Source organism: Argiope bruennichi, chromosome 1 (assembly GCF_947563725.1).
Source record: "Argiope bruennichi chromosome 1, qqArgBrue1.1, whole genome shotgun sequence".
Taxonomy (NCBI): Eukaryota; Metazoa; Arthropoda; class Arachnida; order Araneae; family Araneidae; genus Argiope; species Argiope bruennichi.
The window spans coordinates 141297913-141318356 of NC_079151.1; the positions used below are offsets into that span (position 1 = coordinate 141297913).

The 20444-nt window shown below is 28.4% G+C and overlaps 1 protein-coding gene across 3 annotated transcripts; it reads right to left on the minus strand.

Annotated features, from left to right (window-relative positions):
• Nucleotides 1-1798: 1798 nt before the first annotated feature.
• LOC129981524 (phenoloxidase-activating factor 2-like) lies at nucleotides 1799-19076 on the minus strand. Of its 3 annotated transcripts, none has more exons than XM_056092403.1 (6): nucleotides 18917-19076; nucleotides 16054-16205; nucleotides 12235-12438; nucleotides 8099-8205; nucleotides 3832-4100; nucleotides 1799-2879 (listed from the first exon to the last, which is right to left on the minus strand). In XM_056092403.1, exons 2-6 carry the CDS (start codon nucleotides 16099-16101, stop codon nucleotides 2533-2535), a joined length of 975 nt encoding a protein of 324 aa, XP_055948378.1. In that variant the 5' UTR covers nucleotides 16102-16205; nucleotides 18917-19076; the 3' UTR covers nucleotides 1799-2532. The 3 variants fall into 3 exon arrangements, with proteins under 3 accessions (XP_055948378.1, XP_055948370.1, XP_055948361.1); XM_056092395.1 differs by having other exon boundaries at nucleotides 12235-12408; nucleotides 16054-16269; XM_056092386.1 differs by having other exon boundaries at nucleotides 16054-16269.
• Between the last annotated feature and the right edge of the window lie 1368 nt (nucleotides 19077-20444).

Sequence of the window (20444 nt, forward strand, 5' to 3'; positions counted from 1 at the left end):
TTCTTTTCATATGTTCTTTAATTTTTTTCAGCAATTGCGCATAACTGTGTTTCTTTTTCTTGTTATCCTGCGCTGCGCTCGCATTACTACTTGAATTAGATCAAAGCGAGCCTTCCGTAATCATTTGATTTCCTCACGAGTTACCGGAACATGAGAGGAAGTGGATGCATTCCTTCCTATTTGTCATCCTTATTTCATGTGCAAAAAAAGTTCCTTTCTCGGTCTCTGCTAGCTAAAATTGAATTTTATTTAAAGTTTCCAGAAATTTTGAACAATGTTCTGTTTTCATAGATTTGTTCAATGTAAATTAATTTTTACTGAAGAAAGAAGAAAAAGCTAAAAATCTTTGATACAGTTAAAAGTTACGAAAATGTCCAGAAATAATGATTACAAAGCAACAGAATAATAGTAATAATATTCGTGCTAATTATTTTTCAGAATGTTCCAATAACATGAAAACATAGAACCGATAATGAATAAAACGATAAAAGTTTTGGTCTTTGTAAATTAAATGTTCCATACACTTACATAAAATAACATTTGAGGGAATCGAATACAGAAATCAACTCACTTTTAACAAAGGTGGGTTTTCACACGGCCAGTTATACGACAGCCAGTAGGCAACGCATGCGTAGAAAAGCTGAAAAAGGGCTTTCGGTCGATGACAAATAATTGTCCCAATGACAGCATGCCGCTGTGTTACATTTTTTTTTTTTTTTTCTTATTGCGTTTGTAGAATTTGGTTTGTAGAAAAAAATGATCACTTATCATAGATTAATTCCGACATTTTTTGCTCTTTGATCTTCTGATGAGGCTATTTTTTTTTCATTTTATTTGCCATTTCTTTTCCATAGTTTCCCAAATTTAGGTATGTTTACCTTTTTTTATTTTATCATATTTCTTTGAGTTAATATCTATCATTTTAATACTATGCGCAATGAAAAAGAAAAATACAGGGACATCAAAATGGCAATTTATAGCCAAGCATGGAATGTCTGAATCTATCTCAAGAAATTGCTCCAAACATAAATGGCAATTTATGGAGAAGCATGGAATGTCTGAATCTATCTCATGAAATTGTGGCAAACATAAATCAGTCCTTTTCTGCGCATGCGCTGCTTACTGGCGAAGTGTAAACCCACCTCAAGGGCACTCAAAGCAGTTTTGTTGTTTGAATGATTCTATAGAACGTTGTCCCAGCTAAGCTTTTTTTTTTTTTTTTTTTTTAGATATTCATATGTGTGTTGCAATATTATAAATAAAAAAAAATAATAAGTTCGTGAACCCAAATCTAATAATTATTATTTAGACTTTATACTCCACCAGAGCAACAGTAACAACATTACGAAGCCACTGTAACTATTTGTTTTAATATCTTATTTATTTATCTACATATTCCAAAATTAAATTTGTAAATTTATTCAGATGAGTAATAAGGTATTATAAGACATTGTTGTATGATATGAAGACCGATAAAACGCCTTTTCTTTTTCTTTTTTTTTATTTACAAGAAGTAAATTGAGGAAACTCACAAACTAGAAACTAATAATTTTTATTTCGTTGCTGACATGCGATTAGGAACATTTGCATGAAAAAAGAAATAGTTTATAGTAATAATAATTAATGTCAAATTTTCCGTTTGAAAAGAGATCTTTTATTGGACAAATGAAAACAAAGAGACTTCATTCTTTATTGAAATGTCTAAAGAATTCTTAAAACATAAACAATAAATATAAGCTTTTTCAAGGTAATTCCTTTTTTTTTTAGAGAATTTCTTGAAAATATTTTTGAACTATTAACTCCTTGATAGATCATCTTTTTCTACTAATAACAAATTCTGTTTCAAGAATGTTTCAGCGAATAATCGATGGCCCATTATATGTGTTGGATAGGTACCCATTAAACTTGTGCTCATTACCAAATACCTTTTATCTCCATGCAGATGCTACGATTTTTCGCAGTTGTCTGAGAGATATACATTCACACCCGAGGAATAAAAAAATGAAGCCTTTTACACGTAATAAAACATATATTATAATATCATTGAACACTTGAGTTTATAAATTCTCCATATGTGATATTGTAATTATTATGGGAGCAAAAATACTGACTTATTCAATAGGTTACAGAAGTTGTTTCCAAGTTTCAGAATAAAGGCACTGTTTTAAAATGTCCGGGAGATAATTAATAACGATCATTTTTCAGTGCATATTATTTTGAAACTCTATAAAAATAATAAATATATTAAAACCAAAATTTGCTATATATTATTTTTATTTAAAAAGATTAAAATATTTTACAATGTGGCCAAATAAACACATTCATTTTAAGATTTACTGTAATCAAACCGAAGATTCCAAGAGAGTTAAAAATATCACATATATTTAAAAATATGTGTAGATCTTTCATTCGATGCGAGCATTTAAAAAATCAATTTTGGTAATACAGATTCTTTTCTGAGATTTCGGGACTTAGGACCGTATGATAGGATTTTTTCCCATACATCTGAAGTTTGTCAAAATGTTCAGACATCTATGAACGCCAATATTCTTTTATTGGCTTTTGAGTTTTGCAAGTTATAAAATCGATAAAGTTCTTGACTTCGGTATAGACTCCTGGCACTTTTTCAATCCCACACTCAATGCCCCAGGAAACCAAACCAGCAACAGCATAACTGTTGTCGGATTTGTAGCAAATCAGGGGGCCACCTGCATCCCCTTTACAGACATCTTGATCAGCTTCTCCACCAGCGCACATAAATTTGTGGTGCAACTGAAAGCGGGGTCCTAATCTGGTACCCCTTAGCAGATCTTGGCATTCTCGCTTGTCAATGACAGGTAAGACAACCTTCTTCAAGACCGAAGAGTACGTGCCTTTTTCTACAAAAGAAATAATAAGCAATTATTGTAAAATCTATTCTAGGTGAGAATGTTTCAAGTTAAAAGATTCATGAGATAAAAGATGTATAATTATCCTATTTACCTCAGATATTCTGAAATTGGTGTGACATATTTATATCTGCGAATCTTCAGGCCAATGAAATTATGTTTTCAGATAGAAGGTTTAGGATGGGGGGTTTTTAAAGCCAAATTTTTGATTTTGGAATAAAAAGCTATTAGTCTAAGAGAGAAACATAAATTAGAAAAGTAAGTATACTACTAGTTGAGAATTCATTGTTTGATTAGATTAAGGCATAGTTTCGAAGTAATACTATGATATTCGCATGTTTATTTTGAGATCTGGGTAGATAACTGGGAAGCAATCTGAGTTGACAAGTCCTTCTCCAAACCTTCATTTATTTCCAAAGAGCGAATGTGTTCATTTGACGAACTTAATGCGAAAGAGACTCCTTAGCATGACCGCGTTTGAATATAATCGCCTTTCCGTATGCAAACATTTAATAAAGAGTTCATGACCATGGCTTATGTAAGGCCAGAGATGATTCCTTATTTATCTTACAGAATATTAAACTCTGGGTGATTAAAATATAATGATATATTGAAATCCTGATACAAAACTCTATTACCGAGTTAAATTCGAGGAATTGCAACGAAAACTCTTTCATCCATATTGAAAGGGAAAATTGAAATTAAGTAGTTGGCACAGGTATAACAAAGCTTCAAAATTAAGGCAACATCAATAAGTATAAAACTAACGAAGTATGAAAATAAATGAAATACATCCTTATTGACTAATAACTGATATTTTTTCATTGATAAACATATTTTTTTTATTTGAGAAATATTATTTTATATAAAAAGATCTTAAAGACACGTCTTGAGATGACCTGAAATATTTAACAATGATAAATATTCAATAAGTAATGCTTACTTATTTTATCTGCTCCCCATCCTGTAACAACGCATAGCTGTCCAGTGAAGTCGTCGTCCTCTTCCGGAAGACATATTGTGTCGATGTAAGACTTGAACTGAACCGTGTCGTTCAACCTTACCACTGCTATATCGTTGCGAAGATTGCTGGGATTATACCGATTATGTATGAAGATATCCTGGACACCGTAGTCTTCATGGGGCATGTATTCGTCTTCTTCCTCTATGTTCCATTCACCGAGTCGAACTATCATACTGTTTTTGTTATCACTGGGAACCGAAAAATTTGGTAGTCAATTAATTTTGTAATAATAATCAATATATATAAAGTGGCACAGAAATCGGGCGTATTACTAATTGTCAAATGGCGACATTCAAATATAACCAAAACATAATAGAAATTTTAGACTGTTTCATTTACTGAACATTTTTTCAGCTATACTGAATCAAAAGGTTCCCTTAGCTAATTAATGCAAAATATTATTAGAAGTATTCTGGAGATAGTAGTTCGCCATGTCACCAAAGAGGGAATTTAGTCAGAGGAAAGAAGATATAAAAGAAATCAAAAGATAGGACTCAAACAATGAATTCAATCAAGCGCAATTATATGCTTAACCACTAAGTAATCGGGGTAAGACTTAATATTAAAGTACGGTCTCTCGCCAAGCATGTCAAAATCAAGCCAATCGTTAAAAAACTCTCTAAAAGCCTGCAGTCCTGAGTGTATACCAGAAATTCTGAAATACGCTTTTAAAATTGCAATAAAAAATTGCCACGACTGTACTTGGCGAGAATTCGCTCTGAAATGTTTCAATTTTGGCACCCGTTTATTGAACTGAAGTCTGGTCGTAATCGTTATGACTTGCCTACGGAAATTGATATTCATATCTTTTAAAACAAATATCATATAAAAATGATATTATATCATCTAAGACTAAAAAAAATACGTTTTTAATTATGAAAATTTCTTTTTTTTTTGTACTATTTTTCGTTTTACTTTAATATTATTTTTTAAAATTCAATTTGATACACTATCTGAAACAATGTTTATAAATGCTTTGATGAACTAAAAATTCTCCATTAAAATATTCAAACACATTCTTTTGCCACTTATTAAATCAATAATAGGATTTTCATTTCTGTTATTGTTTCGTAATGCATATACTTTATAGTTTGCAGTAAAATACTTTAATTGAAGTCATGTGTTTTAGTGGTATCAAATTACAAGGTGATATATTTTTTTAAATAATGCATCCCATTTTTATAATTAGCAACATAAAAACCCAATAATCTAGTCGAATAAAGTGGTCGCCAAAGGTAGCATTTTTTTTTATGTAACACGTCATTTATTTAAAAAATGCTAACTTAAGTTTTAATTTTTTTTTCAAATTAAATTTGAATGCATAATAATTTTAAAATAATAACTTGCTCAAGTGACGCTTAGATTTACGAATTTTATATGGCTTGATGAGAGCAAAACGGAAGCTTTCTAGAAGACTAATCTTGTTTAAGCGGATGTTTGCAAACAGATCTTAAAGATGTATAGTTGTATTAAATATAAAATTGGTAAAAATGCTGAATTCAAAGTCTGTGCCAACAATGCTGTTACACCCCCTCATTAATATTTATTTTAAATGAAAATTAGAATTTTGTTGGTGAAAAATAAGCCTAAAGTATATGTTGCCTAGTGTTTCAAAACAAAAACACTAGGCAACATAAACTGGATGCGAAAAAGGTTATAGGAAAAGAACTAATGAAAATAAAGGGATAAAAAATTAAGAAAAGGATAACAGAGGTGGTGGTGGAAAAAAAAGAAAAAAATTAACCAAATATAAAAGAAGAAAATAAATAAAAATTATACAATATTGAAGTATAAGGTATAAAAAAATCTTAATGTTTAGTTAGTTTGTACAGCTTATATAAATTTATGTCGCTGTATTCTACATGACTTCAACAATTTTTTATTAGAATATAAGTTTCTATAATAGAATTTTAAATTGTAACTTTTTTTTGGAAAGTTTCTCGCATTTTAGGATTGGAAGAGTAAACCCTAAGGATGGAAATTAACCAAAAATATTCTACAATATAGAATACTCTGTAGACGATGTCGTTGACTTTTGCTCTTTAAGCAGGTACTACCCCAATATATTGAAAAGTCAACTCTTTTCCTTAAAAACACAATAGATTGATAGAAAAAGCACTTGAGAGAGTTTTTTTTTCATTTTAGTTCCATTGAAATATCTTCATCCAAACCTGATAATCATGGATCAAATTATACTGTAAATGTCATTATTTTCATGTATAAGCTTCAAACTAATATTTGTGTTAAAGATTACAAGAAATACAAGTCAAATAAAAATGTTTAATGGCATGTAACATATGATTATATTTTCAATTTAGGAAACTATTTTCTTATTTTCCCAATGCAGTGATAACAGTCAAATCGATTGATTGCTTGAGTTGATGAGAGTGGAAATAAAGTTCTCGACTTTCTTAAATTATACGAACAATTATAAAGCAATACAACAAAAGAAACTAAAAATAAACTATAAAGATTGGTTACGTCATAACTTCTAAATAAGAAAGAATTATAAAAGCAGATGTGTTTTTAAAGAAACAAAAGCAACAAGCAGTCAATTTATGTCGTGTTAAATCCCATTGTTTTGTATAGTAAACGTATTTTTGAATATCTAGGTTGGGCTTGATAATTTGCTAATTTATGAAGAAATCTGGATGTTAAAAATAAGACGTTTGCTTTAAATTGGCATAATTCAGAATAATCTGTAACTCATCCTATGAACTAGAAAAGTATGACATTTAATTGAAGAGACAAATGAAAATATAGGAAATGAACATTGCATGATATCTTGAATTCCTCTGATCCCCACTGCAGTTAAGAAATCTTATCCTCTATCAAAAATAACAATTTTTGGTCTCCATTTTCAAATGAAAACTCTTTACAAAAGCGACTACTAAGAGCCATGGCGATGATAAATATCTCCAATAACATAATGACTGTTTAAACCTCTAGCCGTTAGAAATAGCTTAGTAATGCAAGCACAACCTTTAGCATAAAAAAAAATGTCATTCGTAGCAGAAAATATATCATTAATGTTATAAATTGCAGGTAAAAATTTAAATTATGCTTAAAAGTAACTCTAAGCATACAAATAAATGAAAAAGAAAAAAAGCTCAATGCAACCAAGCTTTTATGTAAATTTATTATCCTTTAAGAGCTTCAAAGAATAAATTAGAAACAAAGAATAAATTTCAGTGCAATGTCAGCTTTATTGAATTACTTCCATTTGCTGACGAGCGCATTCATCTCTTCAATATGACTATCGTTTTCGTGCGCCATGCATTACCTACTATGCACATCATTTTCTTTGCCGCATGTAATATGCCCATAGACATGCTCAACTCAATATGCTGTCCTTTAATATTATCGAGTTTGGGACCTCATCAAAATAGACTTTGCATTTCAAATAATGCCACAGAAAAAAAAATCATATGATTTAATATACAGGATAACAACTTTACAAGTAATACGTTTTAAGATTTCGTGAGATACAAAATGTACTACTTTATATTTTTAATGTCTTTTAAATTTTGCCTCCGTCTTTTATATCCTTAATTTCTAGAGCTGTTATTTGCTACACTATCATATCCCTCAATCACTATTCCAATCAATGATGCCCTCAATACTGCATTTCCAGTCGAAAATTTTACATACTGACAAATTTGGAAGGGTAGATTTTTTATATGAAATATTTTGTCCATGCCTTTATAAATCTTTATACTAAATTTCTTGTCCTTCCAACTGATAGTTACAGTTGGCTCTGAGGAGCGTTAATTTAAAAAACATTACGTTTATAAATTTCATAAAACGTATAAATGGACTTCAAGATATTTTAAAAGAGTTACCATTAATGTTCTTCCTTATTATAACCATTTCCTTTTATTTTTTGGGTGGAGGGGCAGAAAACAAAATCTCTTGAAAATAATAAGCTTATGCGATCAAATCATTAATTACGAAATTACGAAAATAAACATTTAACATAATTTTTAAACTTTTTTTGCTTGTGCATAGAAAAGAAACAAAAAAAAAATGTTCAAACATCACATGTCTTCAAGATATAATATCGCTGTTGATTCTGCCAGTAATCTAATGAAAGGACAGTCACATGACCTCAGTTCGATCTCGTTATCATGTATTTGTGCTCCTTACTATCCCAATGAAATATAAGCCTCTAGATTTGTATACTTACAGGAATTTATAAACGCACTGGGCGCTTGTAATAATGTGCCTGTCATCAATTAGAGCTCCTCCACATTTGAATATAACTACTCCAGCATCAACTTTTAAGATGGCAGCCTGTAAAAAATTTTGATAGGAATTTGTAGATACAATTATATATAAATAATGCTACTTGCATACTGTTTTGTACCAACTGTACGCAAATATTTTTGTACTGTACCAATTGTATTAACCATTAACTGGGGAGGTGCGGTATCTCAGATCGCTAAAGGTGGGCTTTCGCTTTCCCTTCACTGGGGAGGCGTGGTATTTCACACCTCAAATGATGGACTTTTGCTCACCCCTATTCTATTTTTAACACATTCGAATGGATTGACAATGTAGCCTTTTATTTCGCGACCTTACAATGAATAGCAGATGGCTCTAAATTTTAGTCCTCGAAATATCATCCAAGCTACAAATCCCCTTATGAATCAGAACTTCAGAGATTTTTAAATGAAGCAGAAAGTGATTTTAGAGTTGAGAATAATTGTACAGAAGAATTTTTTTGATAAAAGTTTGCATTCGATTGATTCTGATATATATATGTTCAAATATAATTAATTTTTCTAGTGATAATGTATTTGAAAAAATTCAAAAATATTTTAATATACCAAGAAAAATGTCTACAGAATTTACTGGTTGATTTTTATACTAGTACTTAACTTGTATGCTTAAAATGACCTTGAAAACTATGCTACGAATGCTCAAAAGTTTTTGCGTAGAAATTTTACCCATTGTCTTTTTTTTTCATATAATTTTTGAATTTTACATAATATTTTTTTTCTATATAAATTTGTATACTGAAAAATAAATGTGATTTAGAAAGTAAAAATAAATAAATTAAAGTTTTTCAAAATAGTTATTTCATTTCATTTGAGAAGAAAATATATGTTCAAAGGCAATAAATTTTTTCAATTATAGTATATTTTGAAAAATTTCTAAAACATATTTATATATCAAGAAAAATATATGCAGAATATATTGGTTGATTTCCATACTAAAGGTTTCGTTAGAATATTTAATTTGAGTGTAAAGAAAATGTGATCTCGTAGACCGCACCTTTCCAGTTAAGAGTCAAAACTTTCACTTGCTACCCTCTCTTTTCACCTTATCAAAAACATGATTTCAAACCATTCTGGTGGAACAGTGTGATGTAAAACAAAATGACCCAGATCGAAACAGTAACAGTTTCTGCAGGATAACGAAGATATGCTTTTCCCAAATCCAAACTCAGAATAATTTGCTTCATCAATATTTCCAATGAAGTCTTTTTTTAAGCAAATTAAACTTTACACCAAAATCTATGAATTCAACGTCTATCACCAACCACAGTTTTCAATAGTTGAATTATGTATTGTAATATAATTCTTATCACCTTTATATATATATTTTTTAAATTTTGGTTTTCAATAAATTCTTCAGCCTATAACACTTTCAACAGAAAGAGCTCTAGAGATTCCGAATGAGTTTGATATTGTTATATATTGTTTGATATTGTTTGATATTGTTATTTGATATTGTTATAATGTTGCTTCCTGAGACGGTTGGTTCAATCACTGGAAAGACTGTTTTACGTTCAGCTTTCTAGGATGCTGACCTAATGTCAAATCAGTGATCCCAGGACTTGGCGACGAGTTTAGCGACAAAATAATACCAGAATCTTCAAAAATTTTGGCGATAGAGGCGATAGAAGCTGAAATATGATTGATTGTGACTGGACTGTCTCTGACTTGCTCCAAGAACTATAAATGGACGCTAGTCCAAGAAGAAATAGAGTCGCCAAGAGGTTTAGCGTCGCATAGCGAGTCAAAGGCGAATTAGTTGGATCAGTGTAGTAAAGCGCAGGTGCAAAGTGGAGCTCAAGTGATTGCTGAATTGAGCTATGTGCCGAATCCTGGAATTTATTATAGAAGCAGCATCGAAGCGTGTGAGTAATAGCCAGTTATGTAGTAGTGAGACGGCAGTTCGATATAGCTAAAGCAAGAAGACAGTGGAATAATTGCAAGTATTTGGAGAGACCGTGGAGAGTAACTACTTGCATTTCCTCCTGCTTCTAAATTCTGCCTGGCCGCTTTGTGTGCTGTGGTTGTTATTGTTATCGATTACTACTTCTGGGTTGCTATTTATTGTAGTCTGTTATTGTGTATCGCGTGTGTACGCCTCTGCTGTATATTTGTCGTCTGTGTATTAGTTTCTTCGTGTTAATAAAGTCGTCGTTTGTTACTAAGGTCTGTTGATTGTGTTATACCATATAGTCACTACAAGCGAACCCCTTTGACTTTAAGGACTTAGTGCAGGAAGTTTCGTGACAAAACTGTAACGTAAAACGTACTGTTTTAAAAAGGAAGAATGAAAAAGTATGCTACTCTGCAAATATTCCAATTCAAGCCCTTATATCAACTATTGAAGAAAATCGTGTAATATCACTGCCTTATAACACCTCGATTTCTGCAAAGAGAACAATATAGGGGGAATTCTAGTTGTTTGGACTTCTTAATATCAGTCAACTTCTTAATTTCGTCAGTGTGTTTAATTGAGTGACTTTTCTCTTTTCTTTTTAGCTCAGGATTAAACTGAAGCGACTGTATTGAAAATGAGAACCTAGAATATGTCTCCGAGTTCTGAAAACGAAATAGTAGAAAGGAATGATGTGGTTTCCATCAGATACAACTTACAGTTCGTTTACCAAGCCAGTTATATATTTGTTAATAAATTGTCTCTGAATCCTAAAGTGTATTATACAATTAGAAAAAGCTTAAATTACTCAAATATTTATTTATATATTTCCTTTACTTGAAATATAAAATTTCGAATGTATTCTTTCATTCTTTTTTAATAATGTAGAAAATAAAAAAAATATGTATTTATTTAATACTCAAAGTGCTATAAATACTTCTAAAATTTATTATGAAGTAGAATAATCATCTTTTTTTTACTTAAATTTTATGCATTACATATTTTGCTGAGAGATTTCATATTTTACCCATATTTTAAAAGCTTGCTTCTTGCCATTTATTCAAAAATTGTAAATTTCAATTTTTTATTCATATTTTCCTTTTAGAAAATATTAAAAACTGCGGTAATTACTATTATTGTCTATTCAACCTATATAAGCACAATATTTTTTGTATTTGGAAAATATTAAAAATATATGAAAATTATATTTATTAGACAGTTGCTGTAATGAGATGTTTCCTTCAAATTTTCAAAAATGGTAGAAACTATAACTTCCATCCTATATGAGCAGAAAAAAAATGTTATCAAATATTTATTTTTCTTTCATTTAATGTTATTCTTTCTATTAAAAATCTACAAAAATGTTAGCTTTTTTACTTTATTACAACTGTTTTCTAATTGAAACTATGCATTTAGAGTTGTGATATTTTCTTTATTGTCATAAAATGCTCAAAGCATTGTTAAAATATCTTCTCAATATTGTCCATCATTCAGAATATCTCTGATACCATCGAATATTTTAGACTAAAAGGGTTTACACTATTCATCTTAAATTTAATTAAAGGATACTCTAATTGCTTAACATCATTTCCTTTGTTTTGTAGCATATTTTAAAATATTTATTTCTATGTTTGGGAATTTCAATAACATTTCTTTCTGTGTGTTTCATTTATGAATAAAATCATTTCATTAAAAAAAAAGATAAAATTTTTGGGTCAATATGAGGAATGGAAAAATTATTCATTTTCACCCACACATAAAAAAAAACTCACATTGTATCTCAGTTTACATGATAGTCATCCTCATGTAATATCACATTTTTATATGTATTACTCATCAGAACATGAGCTATAAAAAAGTTGAATGTGCAGTTTTTAAAGAAAGTAAAAAGGAGCTGTTTTGTAAGAAATTAATTACAATTCATTACATGCAAGTTATACTACTTAGAGAAATGCAATTAAATTTTTAGGAACCCTGACGTTTGCCCATTTGTAAAACATTTCAAGAATTTAATTGAATTCAAAACAGCCTTATTTTTTTTTCTGAAGATACACAAACAATTGATATAAAAGATAATCTTTTGTAATTTGTATATTAATGTTTTCAGATTGTAGTCCAGAAAACTAGAAATACAAATTGCTCACATACTTGCCAAGGAAACTCTCCGAACTCAGATATTGATGTTTTATTTGGAACTGGAGCAAAGGGATTGGTTCCGGCTTCGTTCCTGTTTCCACACTTATGACGAAAGGGAGTGACCCTTGACGTCTCTGGATCAAGACAGCAGATAAAATAGGGATCGCACTTTGGAATCCCCGTCAGCTTAGGTAAGGAAGAAACGAAATTGTCTTTCTTCAAAAAAAAAGAAAAAGAAAGAAAGAAAAAAGACAGATCAAAAATAATTATGCTCAGGAACTATAATCCTTCAATAATTATAATCAGGAATCATTATGACGGAAATAATTAAATTCAGGAATAATTATAACTATATTTAAGAGGGACCAATGTCATTACTTGACTTTAAAATAAATTAACTTTTACTCAAGTCGAATTTTTTAACCCCCTATTTTTCATGCCTGTCTCTCATACGTACATATCGCAATTGCAATTCATCTTTTCTCTAACATATAAGCTAAATTTAAATCAATCATTGCTATTGTAGTTTCCTACAAAATTATATGCTAACTATTCTATGACCTCTTAGAGAATAGAGAATGTCTTCTTCTCTCTATAATGAGAAGGAGAAATTTCTTGAAGAAATTAACAATATTCAGTTGGAAAAAAATCTTTATGAAACTAATTTAAGCAGATTAAATTAAGAAGATTTAAATCGTTCAATGCTATTGTAGTTTCGTGCAAAATTACAAGTTATACACAAATATGCCAAATAATTTTTGACCTCTTGAAGGAGAAGAAAAAGTCTCCTTCTCTCTGTAATGAGAAGAAGAAATTTCTTGAAGAAATTAACAATATTCAGTTGGAAAAAAATCTTTATGAAACTAATTTAAGCAGATTAAATTAAGAAGATTTAAATCGTTCAATGCTATTGTAGTTTCGTGCAAAATTACAAGTTATACACAAATATGCCAAATAATTTTTGACCCCTTGAAGGAGAAGAAAAAGTCTCCTTCTCTCTGTAATGAGAAGAAGAAATTTCTAGAAGAAATTAACAATATTCAGAAAACATGTAAGAAATTAATTTCGGAAGATTAAAGATTCTGAGAAAACATATTTAGAATTGCATCACAGTAAGACCGGCAAAGCCGATACGGAAAACTTATTATTTTTTATTATTTTCCATCTCTGAAAAAGCAATTACAGAACATTTCGGAGAGAAATGCTTTATAATCTGTTAAATGAATTCTATGGAACTGAGGATTTTATTTTTATTCAGATTAATGAATAATGCCAAATATTTAAATAAAAATTAGAATTCCCGGGTATCTACAGGAAATCTTTAAGTCAATTTCAAAGCATTTAGATTGCATATATTACGTCGATGACAGTTCTTGTGAGTGCAGAAGAGGGATATCATTCGTTGATATTTTCCATGAAATAAGGATTATGTCTTTATGGTTTATATTAATCAATTATTAATTCATATAAAATGATACTCTCACAAACCTAATTTTTAAATTCAATAAATGAATTTCAGTACTGTATGTCCACATTTAGATCTCCAAATCAAAATAACGAAATGAACTCAAGTAAATTACTAATAAACAAGTCGAAAACTATACAAACAAAAAATTTACAAAATTGACTATATTTTTCCGTATACAATTTTTTTTCTACAGAAACAAAACTACACAAATTTTTCCTATTGAAAAAAATCTCTGAAAAATCATTTACAGAATATTTTGGAGAGAAATGCTTTATAATCTGTTAGATGAATTCTATAGAACTGAGGATTTTATTTTTATCCAGTTTAATGAATAATGCCAAATATTTAAAGCCTAAACCCACAAAAAATGATAAAAATATAGTTTTTTGAATTTTTTTAAAAAAGTTAATGTTTTTAATTGTCTTTAATTTCAAATGCAAAGATTAGATTTGACTGTTGCTTTTCCTTTGAAAGTGATCATATATATTTGTGATTTATCCTGTCTTTCAAACTGCATTGTTTTAAAATTAATGCATCATCAATCAATGCAAATGAAATGTCGAACTTCATTGTTATCAATCAATGAAATGTCTTCAGACGCTACTAGAAGTAATAATTCAAATAAAAGAAATATTTTGCTTTATAAGGTATCTGAAGGTTATACTATTAATGCAGTTAATATGGTTAGTTGAATGTCTAAAGATTTATTAGAACACTTATCAAAAAGAGAGATCTTTATTGCATAGTTAAAAAAATTAAATCTTTATTGCATAGTTAAAAAAATTAAATATGAAAAATTATTGAGGAAACTTAATTTTAAAAATAAAGAAATAATAATAAAGTTTTGATTCTTATCGAAATGTCTTATATTTTAGATAAAGGGCTGAAAATTTCATTTTCAGTCCGTTTTTTTTTACGGTTTTTATTAAGTTGAATTTCCCTCTTACCTTTGAATATTTCTACTTTGAGCCAAAATAAAAGTGAATTTAAACTACAATTCTTGTTCCATTTTAGAGAAGAAATTCGTGGAATCGGCATAATAAAATATAACGTAACGCATATGTTTATTGCTTTATTATCAAGGAATTCCAGATTTTAGAGTTGCATTTCAAGTTTACATTTCAATAAGAAATAGGGAAACACTTTTCTTAATTCAAATTATATCTCCTTTTATGAACGATACCAGAGGTACGTTTTGACTGCAGCTGTGCATATATAGGGGAATTTTGCGAGGAATAAAATTTTATCTATATTCAAAGATTATTTTTCTGGTAAAAATTCAAAATTTAATTTTAAAAAATTCGATTAATAATTTCTTTATAGTTTGATACAATGGGTTGTCTATGCTTTTGATATATATAAGAGATTGTTAAGGTAAATGTGAAAAATCAATAACATATTCTATTTACTATAACTTAACTAAGGTATTCAATACCGTGATTAGATTTATTAATAAAATTTCTACAACTAGTCATTTTGATCGGTCATGATACGTTTACTTTAAAAAAAAATATACTACTTGAAAACTATTTTAAAATCTAATATCTTTCTTCTACCATTGCTAATTTTCTAAGAGACAGAATTGAAATGATATAATATATAATATAATATGTAGTATCTGTCCTTTAAAATTGCGAATGGTACTTTAAATTATTTCATCAAACTTTTAAAAATATTGTATCGATTTAATTTTTAATATAAGTTATTTCTATAAATCTCTGAGTAAACAATAGAATCCTAGACTTTTACTCAAAATTGCAGATAAATTTGGGACAAACATTCAGACTTGCGAACTGTCCACATTAATCCGGGATTCATTGCCATCTGAAATAACCAAAAAAAAAACTCATTCGCTAATTGATTTTTTTAATTTACATTCTAGATGCTAAATTATTTTTTTCAATTTAGCCAGTCACCCCGTTACCACAGAACCAAGTCATTTAAACAGGTATTATTGCGATTGGCTGTTATGATTATTAACTATCAAGCTTTTCCATAAGAGGACAACGGCCAATAAAAGCTCTAAAAATTTTCAGACTCTTGGTAAAAAGCTAGAAATATTTTCCATAATTTGTTTTAGATGCCAAAATACAAATGGTAAAGATGATTAAAAAATGCCTTCATTCTAATTCGTATATTATTTTCTGTATGATATTTCAACAAACTTACAATGGAAATTGCGCACTGCACAGACTAATCAAGGAATCATGGACATTTTAGCTGTGTAAAAATTCATTACCTATTTAGATGGAAAATTTTACATTCTAAAAGTAATCAGGCCAAAACACTAACGGTAAATATGACAAAATTGCCTTCGTTGTAATTCGTATATCCCTTGCAGAATGATATTTGAACAAACTTACCGGTGGGGATCCATTTGACAATCCATCAGGACTTCGCGGGTCCAGCATAGTACTACCATCAGTGACAATAACTCCGCCTCTGCACTGGTAAAAGGGCACACACAAGCAGCTTTCAGGAGCGTCCTGAGATTGCCCGTAACTGCCGACTGCAACTGTTACGAGAAACAGAGTACACAGAACTACCATCTTAGTTTTTGTAAATGGTGATCTAAATGCCTGCAAGAAATTGTCTTCATAAAAATATGGTGGAATTTGATTTTGAAAATGATAAAAAAGGCAAAACGCCATAGAAAAGCCCTCTACTATCTAGTATATTCCACATTATGGTTAGAGTATCGTGTAATATAAATCTTTAAAATGGCAAATGTTATAATAATATATTTATCCATAAGACATACAATTTATTTAAAATGATTATAATCTAATATATAGAAATGAATTTTTGTTTGTTCGTATTTTATATGCTGTCCTACCGTTCATCCGATTACAATAAAATGTTGCCAACTCATCTCTTGTACTTGCGCGATTCTGATGGGCATAGTACGATTATTATATTTTATATATTAAAATGAATTTTTGTTTGTTCGTATTTTAAGCGCTATCGTACTGTTCATCCAAATATTTATTATGCCTTTATAAATGAATTAAAATAGAAATAAGGATTTTCTTTTAAAAAAATTCTAATCAAATCATAAATTGCAAAAGCATGGTTCCGAGCAAGTAAGTTCCATATTCTAAGTAAACTGAATTTGAAATTACATTTATATTTTATTTTATTTTTATATAATAGATTTTAAAAATTTTTGAAATGTAATTTTATAATCTATTCATTTTCTATGTCACAAACGCTTACGAATTTTGTTTTGACCAACAGGAGTTTTATAAAAAAAAATATTTTTTAATACATTAATAAGAATGTTTCGCTGAGATATATGCTATATTCATTTTTTCTAATCATTAATGCTCGCACCAAATATTAATCATCATTATTTTCCTCATTTCATCGACTCTGGTAATTGGATTTTTATTCTTTTAAAACAACCAATCTCACAACTAGAAGACAAAATGTTTAATGCAAGGTTATAAATGTGTTAGAATATCGTGTGCAAATCGTTATACTGTATCTAGTAATTGTAATGAAATATAAATCTATATTCCTAACTATTACGTTAATTTTATACTGCGGTATCTTTTTCTGTTCAAATACAAAATTTGTAAAAAGAAAAAAATATATGCGGTATGACAATTATAAATTTAATATTCTACTGGAATGTTAAATATTATGAGTTTTCTTAGAATAACAAAGTACACTTATTCACTATTCTTACACAAATACTTTCTAGTAAGTAAATTAGTATTTGTAATCAAAATTAAAGAAATATACGGAATTTAATAATTTTCTTATAATATCCACAATCTTTTGCTTTAATTATTTTTAATTAAAAATATATTATTTAAGCAAAATCATAAACACACTAAGAAAAAAAACTAAAATAGATTTAAAAAACATAACACATAACACTAAACATACAAATACACTAAGAACAAATTCATTTAAATCATAAATGAACTCTCATAGGACTTTTTTTTTAATAATCATAATTTACTGGAAAAATTGCCTGATTTTCGATAAATAATATATGATTTATTATTTTTGCAACAATTATTTCAAACTTTGCTATTTTCCTCCTTATTTGCTATTTTCTCCCCCTTTTGTTATTTTCCTCCTTAAGTCTTTAATATGTTTTAAATCAATGTTAAAAATATTACAGCACATAATTCTTTTAATTTTTTAAATTAATCTTTAGACAACACCATGTCTGTGAAATGACTCTTTCTACAATATTAGAATACTAAATGAAAATTAAAAGTTCCAAGTTATTAAAATATTCTATTGGTATCGAGAAGTAATCAATGTACAACTATTCAGAAATCTAGTATATAATTAAAAGAAATTGATGATAATATACTGCCTTTACAAATATACAGCAAGCGAAGTTCATAAAAATCGTTCAATTTTACAAACCATATTGCTTTTTTTTAAAGTACGATGCTTAAACTCATTTTATTTAGAGATTAATCAACTTCAAGTTGTACATGAAATTCATAATTGAAAAGAAACTTGACTAATTTTTCCTAAGAGCCAGTTACTTGCTATTGGTGGTTTATATATCATCAAACAACATAAAATGGAGATACATAAAATTGAATACAAATATATCCGTTTTATAATATGATTTTTGATTAGTATACCTCCATGGTGGCCATAAGAAAGCTTTCATTTTTATTTTACAAAAAAAGGAAAAGAAATTTTTCTAATGAATAGATCACTAGATGTTGAAAAGGTGTTGATAAAATTATCAGAATTCCACAAACACTTCATAGATTTTATAAATTTAAAAAAATGAACATTTTGAACGTTCGTAACTTTTGATTATGCATTTATTGTACCATTCTTAATTATATAAACATTTTTTCTTAAAATAAAAAAGTTTTTTTTTTGCAATTTAATTTATGAACATACACAGAAGCAACCGATGGATAAATCTGATTTATTGGAAGAACATTTGAAAAAGCATTTTGTAGAGGTGTTTGAACTGATCTTTGGAGAATATAATGATATCATCCATACGATTGGCAAAACCTTTGTTCACTACCAAGTTATTGAAAACATCGTAAATAAATGTGGACTGAGGATGCTACAATGATAAATAATCAATAAAAATTCATTTTTAATTCCTAAAAAACGCTCTTTATATATTTCATTGAATTAAAATGTATAATAATTATCACAACAAAATAAGATGATTTCTATAAAAATGTCAACATAATTTTTATATAAAAAAAGCATGCCAAAGCTTACTTATTGGTCTGTGAGATACGAAGTAAAGATTCCTCTTCTATTAGCTGGTAAAATAAACACAATTGAGCGGTTCAATATCATTATTTTATGGCTCCTGAGTGTAAGTCAGATTCTGCTATCAGATCAAGGGATGAACTATATCAATGAACAAGGAACTTGATGTCAGACAAAAGGATGTTTAAACTGAAACAGGAACTAATTTCCGCAACATTTTATATGTCGATTCATCAACAAAATGGTTGTAATTCTCTTTTTATATTCTCTAAAAATTCAAACTATCGAGGCATATTAATTTCTTCGAGGAACACTTAATACTACAAAAAAAGGTTTTGACTCAAAACTTCCTGCAGCAACCTGTTTAATTATTTATCACAGTCAATTATTTATCAATCATTAATTATTTATCAAAGTCAATTATTTATCAATCTTTAACTATTTATCAATCATTAACTATTTATCAAAGTTATTATGAATATAAACGCATAGAAAGATTACTTGTCACAAATCAAATTTTAATAGTTATTAATATAGTGTTTAAAAATTATTCATCAAAATAATAATTTTTTTTAATTGATTAGATTTATTTCTTTTTATTCCAAGAAAAAATCACATAAAAAGAACCGTTAGTTCAATTTACAGAAGTAATGGAGTGTTGCACTTTTTCTTTAAGTTTTTTTAATAAGCGATCTGCAATTTCAATCACTTTCTTTGAAAGATAAATAATAATTTGAGATGCGTTTATTCATTGACGTAATTTTCTATATATTGAATCAATAAATTGATCATTACTGTCACAGATTATATAAATTCAAAATGATTTATCAGCAGCAATATCTAAATTTATAGTTTTTTAAAGAGTTAAAAAAAAAGAAAATGAATAATTTTCCCTTCTGAGTAAACTCGTTTATATTTAGGCAACAAGCCTTTTAGAGGATATTCGGGATTCAATTTATCTCAACTGTTAATCACGCATATATAGAAAACAAAGTATCAGTATTATATTAATTATTAAAAATTTTAATTTCATGGAGGTAATGGAACTAGAGTGTCTTATTTTTTAATAATTCAAATGTTTCTCAAATACAAACTACATAAAAACTGTTATTTAAAATTTTGTTTTTCCTGCCAAACGTATTAACACACCTAAAAATTTAAAATACTTCATCCGCATATATTTATTTTTCTCTCTCTGGATGATTCCAGTTACCAGTTTTTCAAAGCTTTGAACCAATTCATATAAGAGATTTCATTTAATAGCATAAAACATTATAAATTAAATTAAAATTTTTTAAAAAAACTAGAAACATTGAAATAATAAAATATTATATAATTAATTTTTTTTTAAAGTAAAAGATAACGAAGACTAATAATATATATATATTTCACAATTTTATCAATTTTAGCATAAAATTCCTCATTGGTCATATCAGCAGGAATCTATCCAAAAACTGCGAAATCGATTTCAATAATAATTTATTCTCGTAGTTCCTACGTCTAGTTAATCTTTTTAATAAGGAATACTCATATG

Bases quoted from the DNA above. Each gene is read 5' to 3' on its own strand.
- LOC129981524 (XM_056092386.1), bottom strand. From the start codon at position 16,239: ATGGTAGTTCTGTGTACTCTGTTTCTCGTAACAGTTGCAGTCGGCAGT. The intron at 12,439-16,053 runs GTAAGTTTGTTC...TTTTTTTTGAAG, and splicing joins TGTCAAATGGATCCCCACCG to AAAGACAATTTCGTTTCTTC. The intron at 4,101-8,098 runs GTAAGTATACAA...TTCGGTTCCCAG, and splicing joins CAGTGCGTTTATAAATTCCT to TGATAACAAAAACAGTATGA.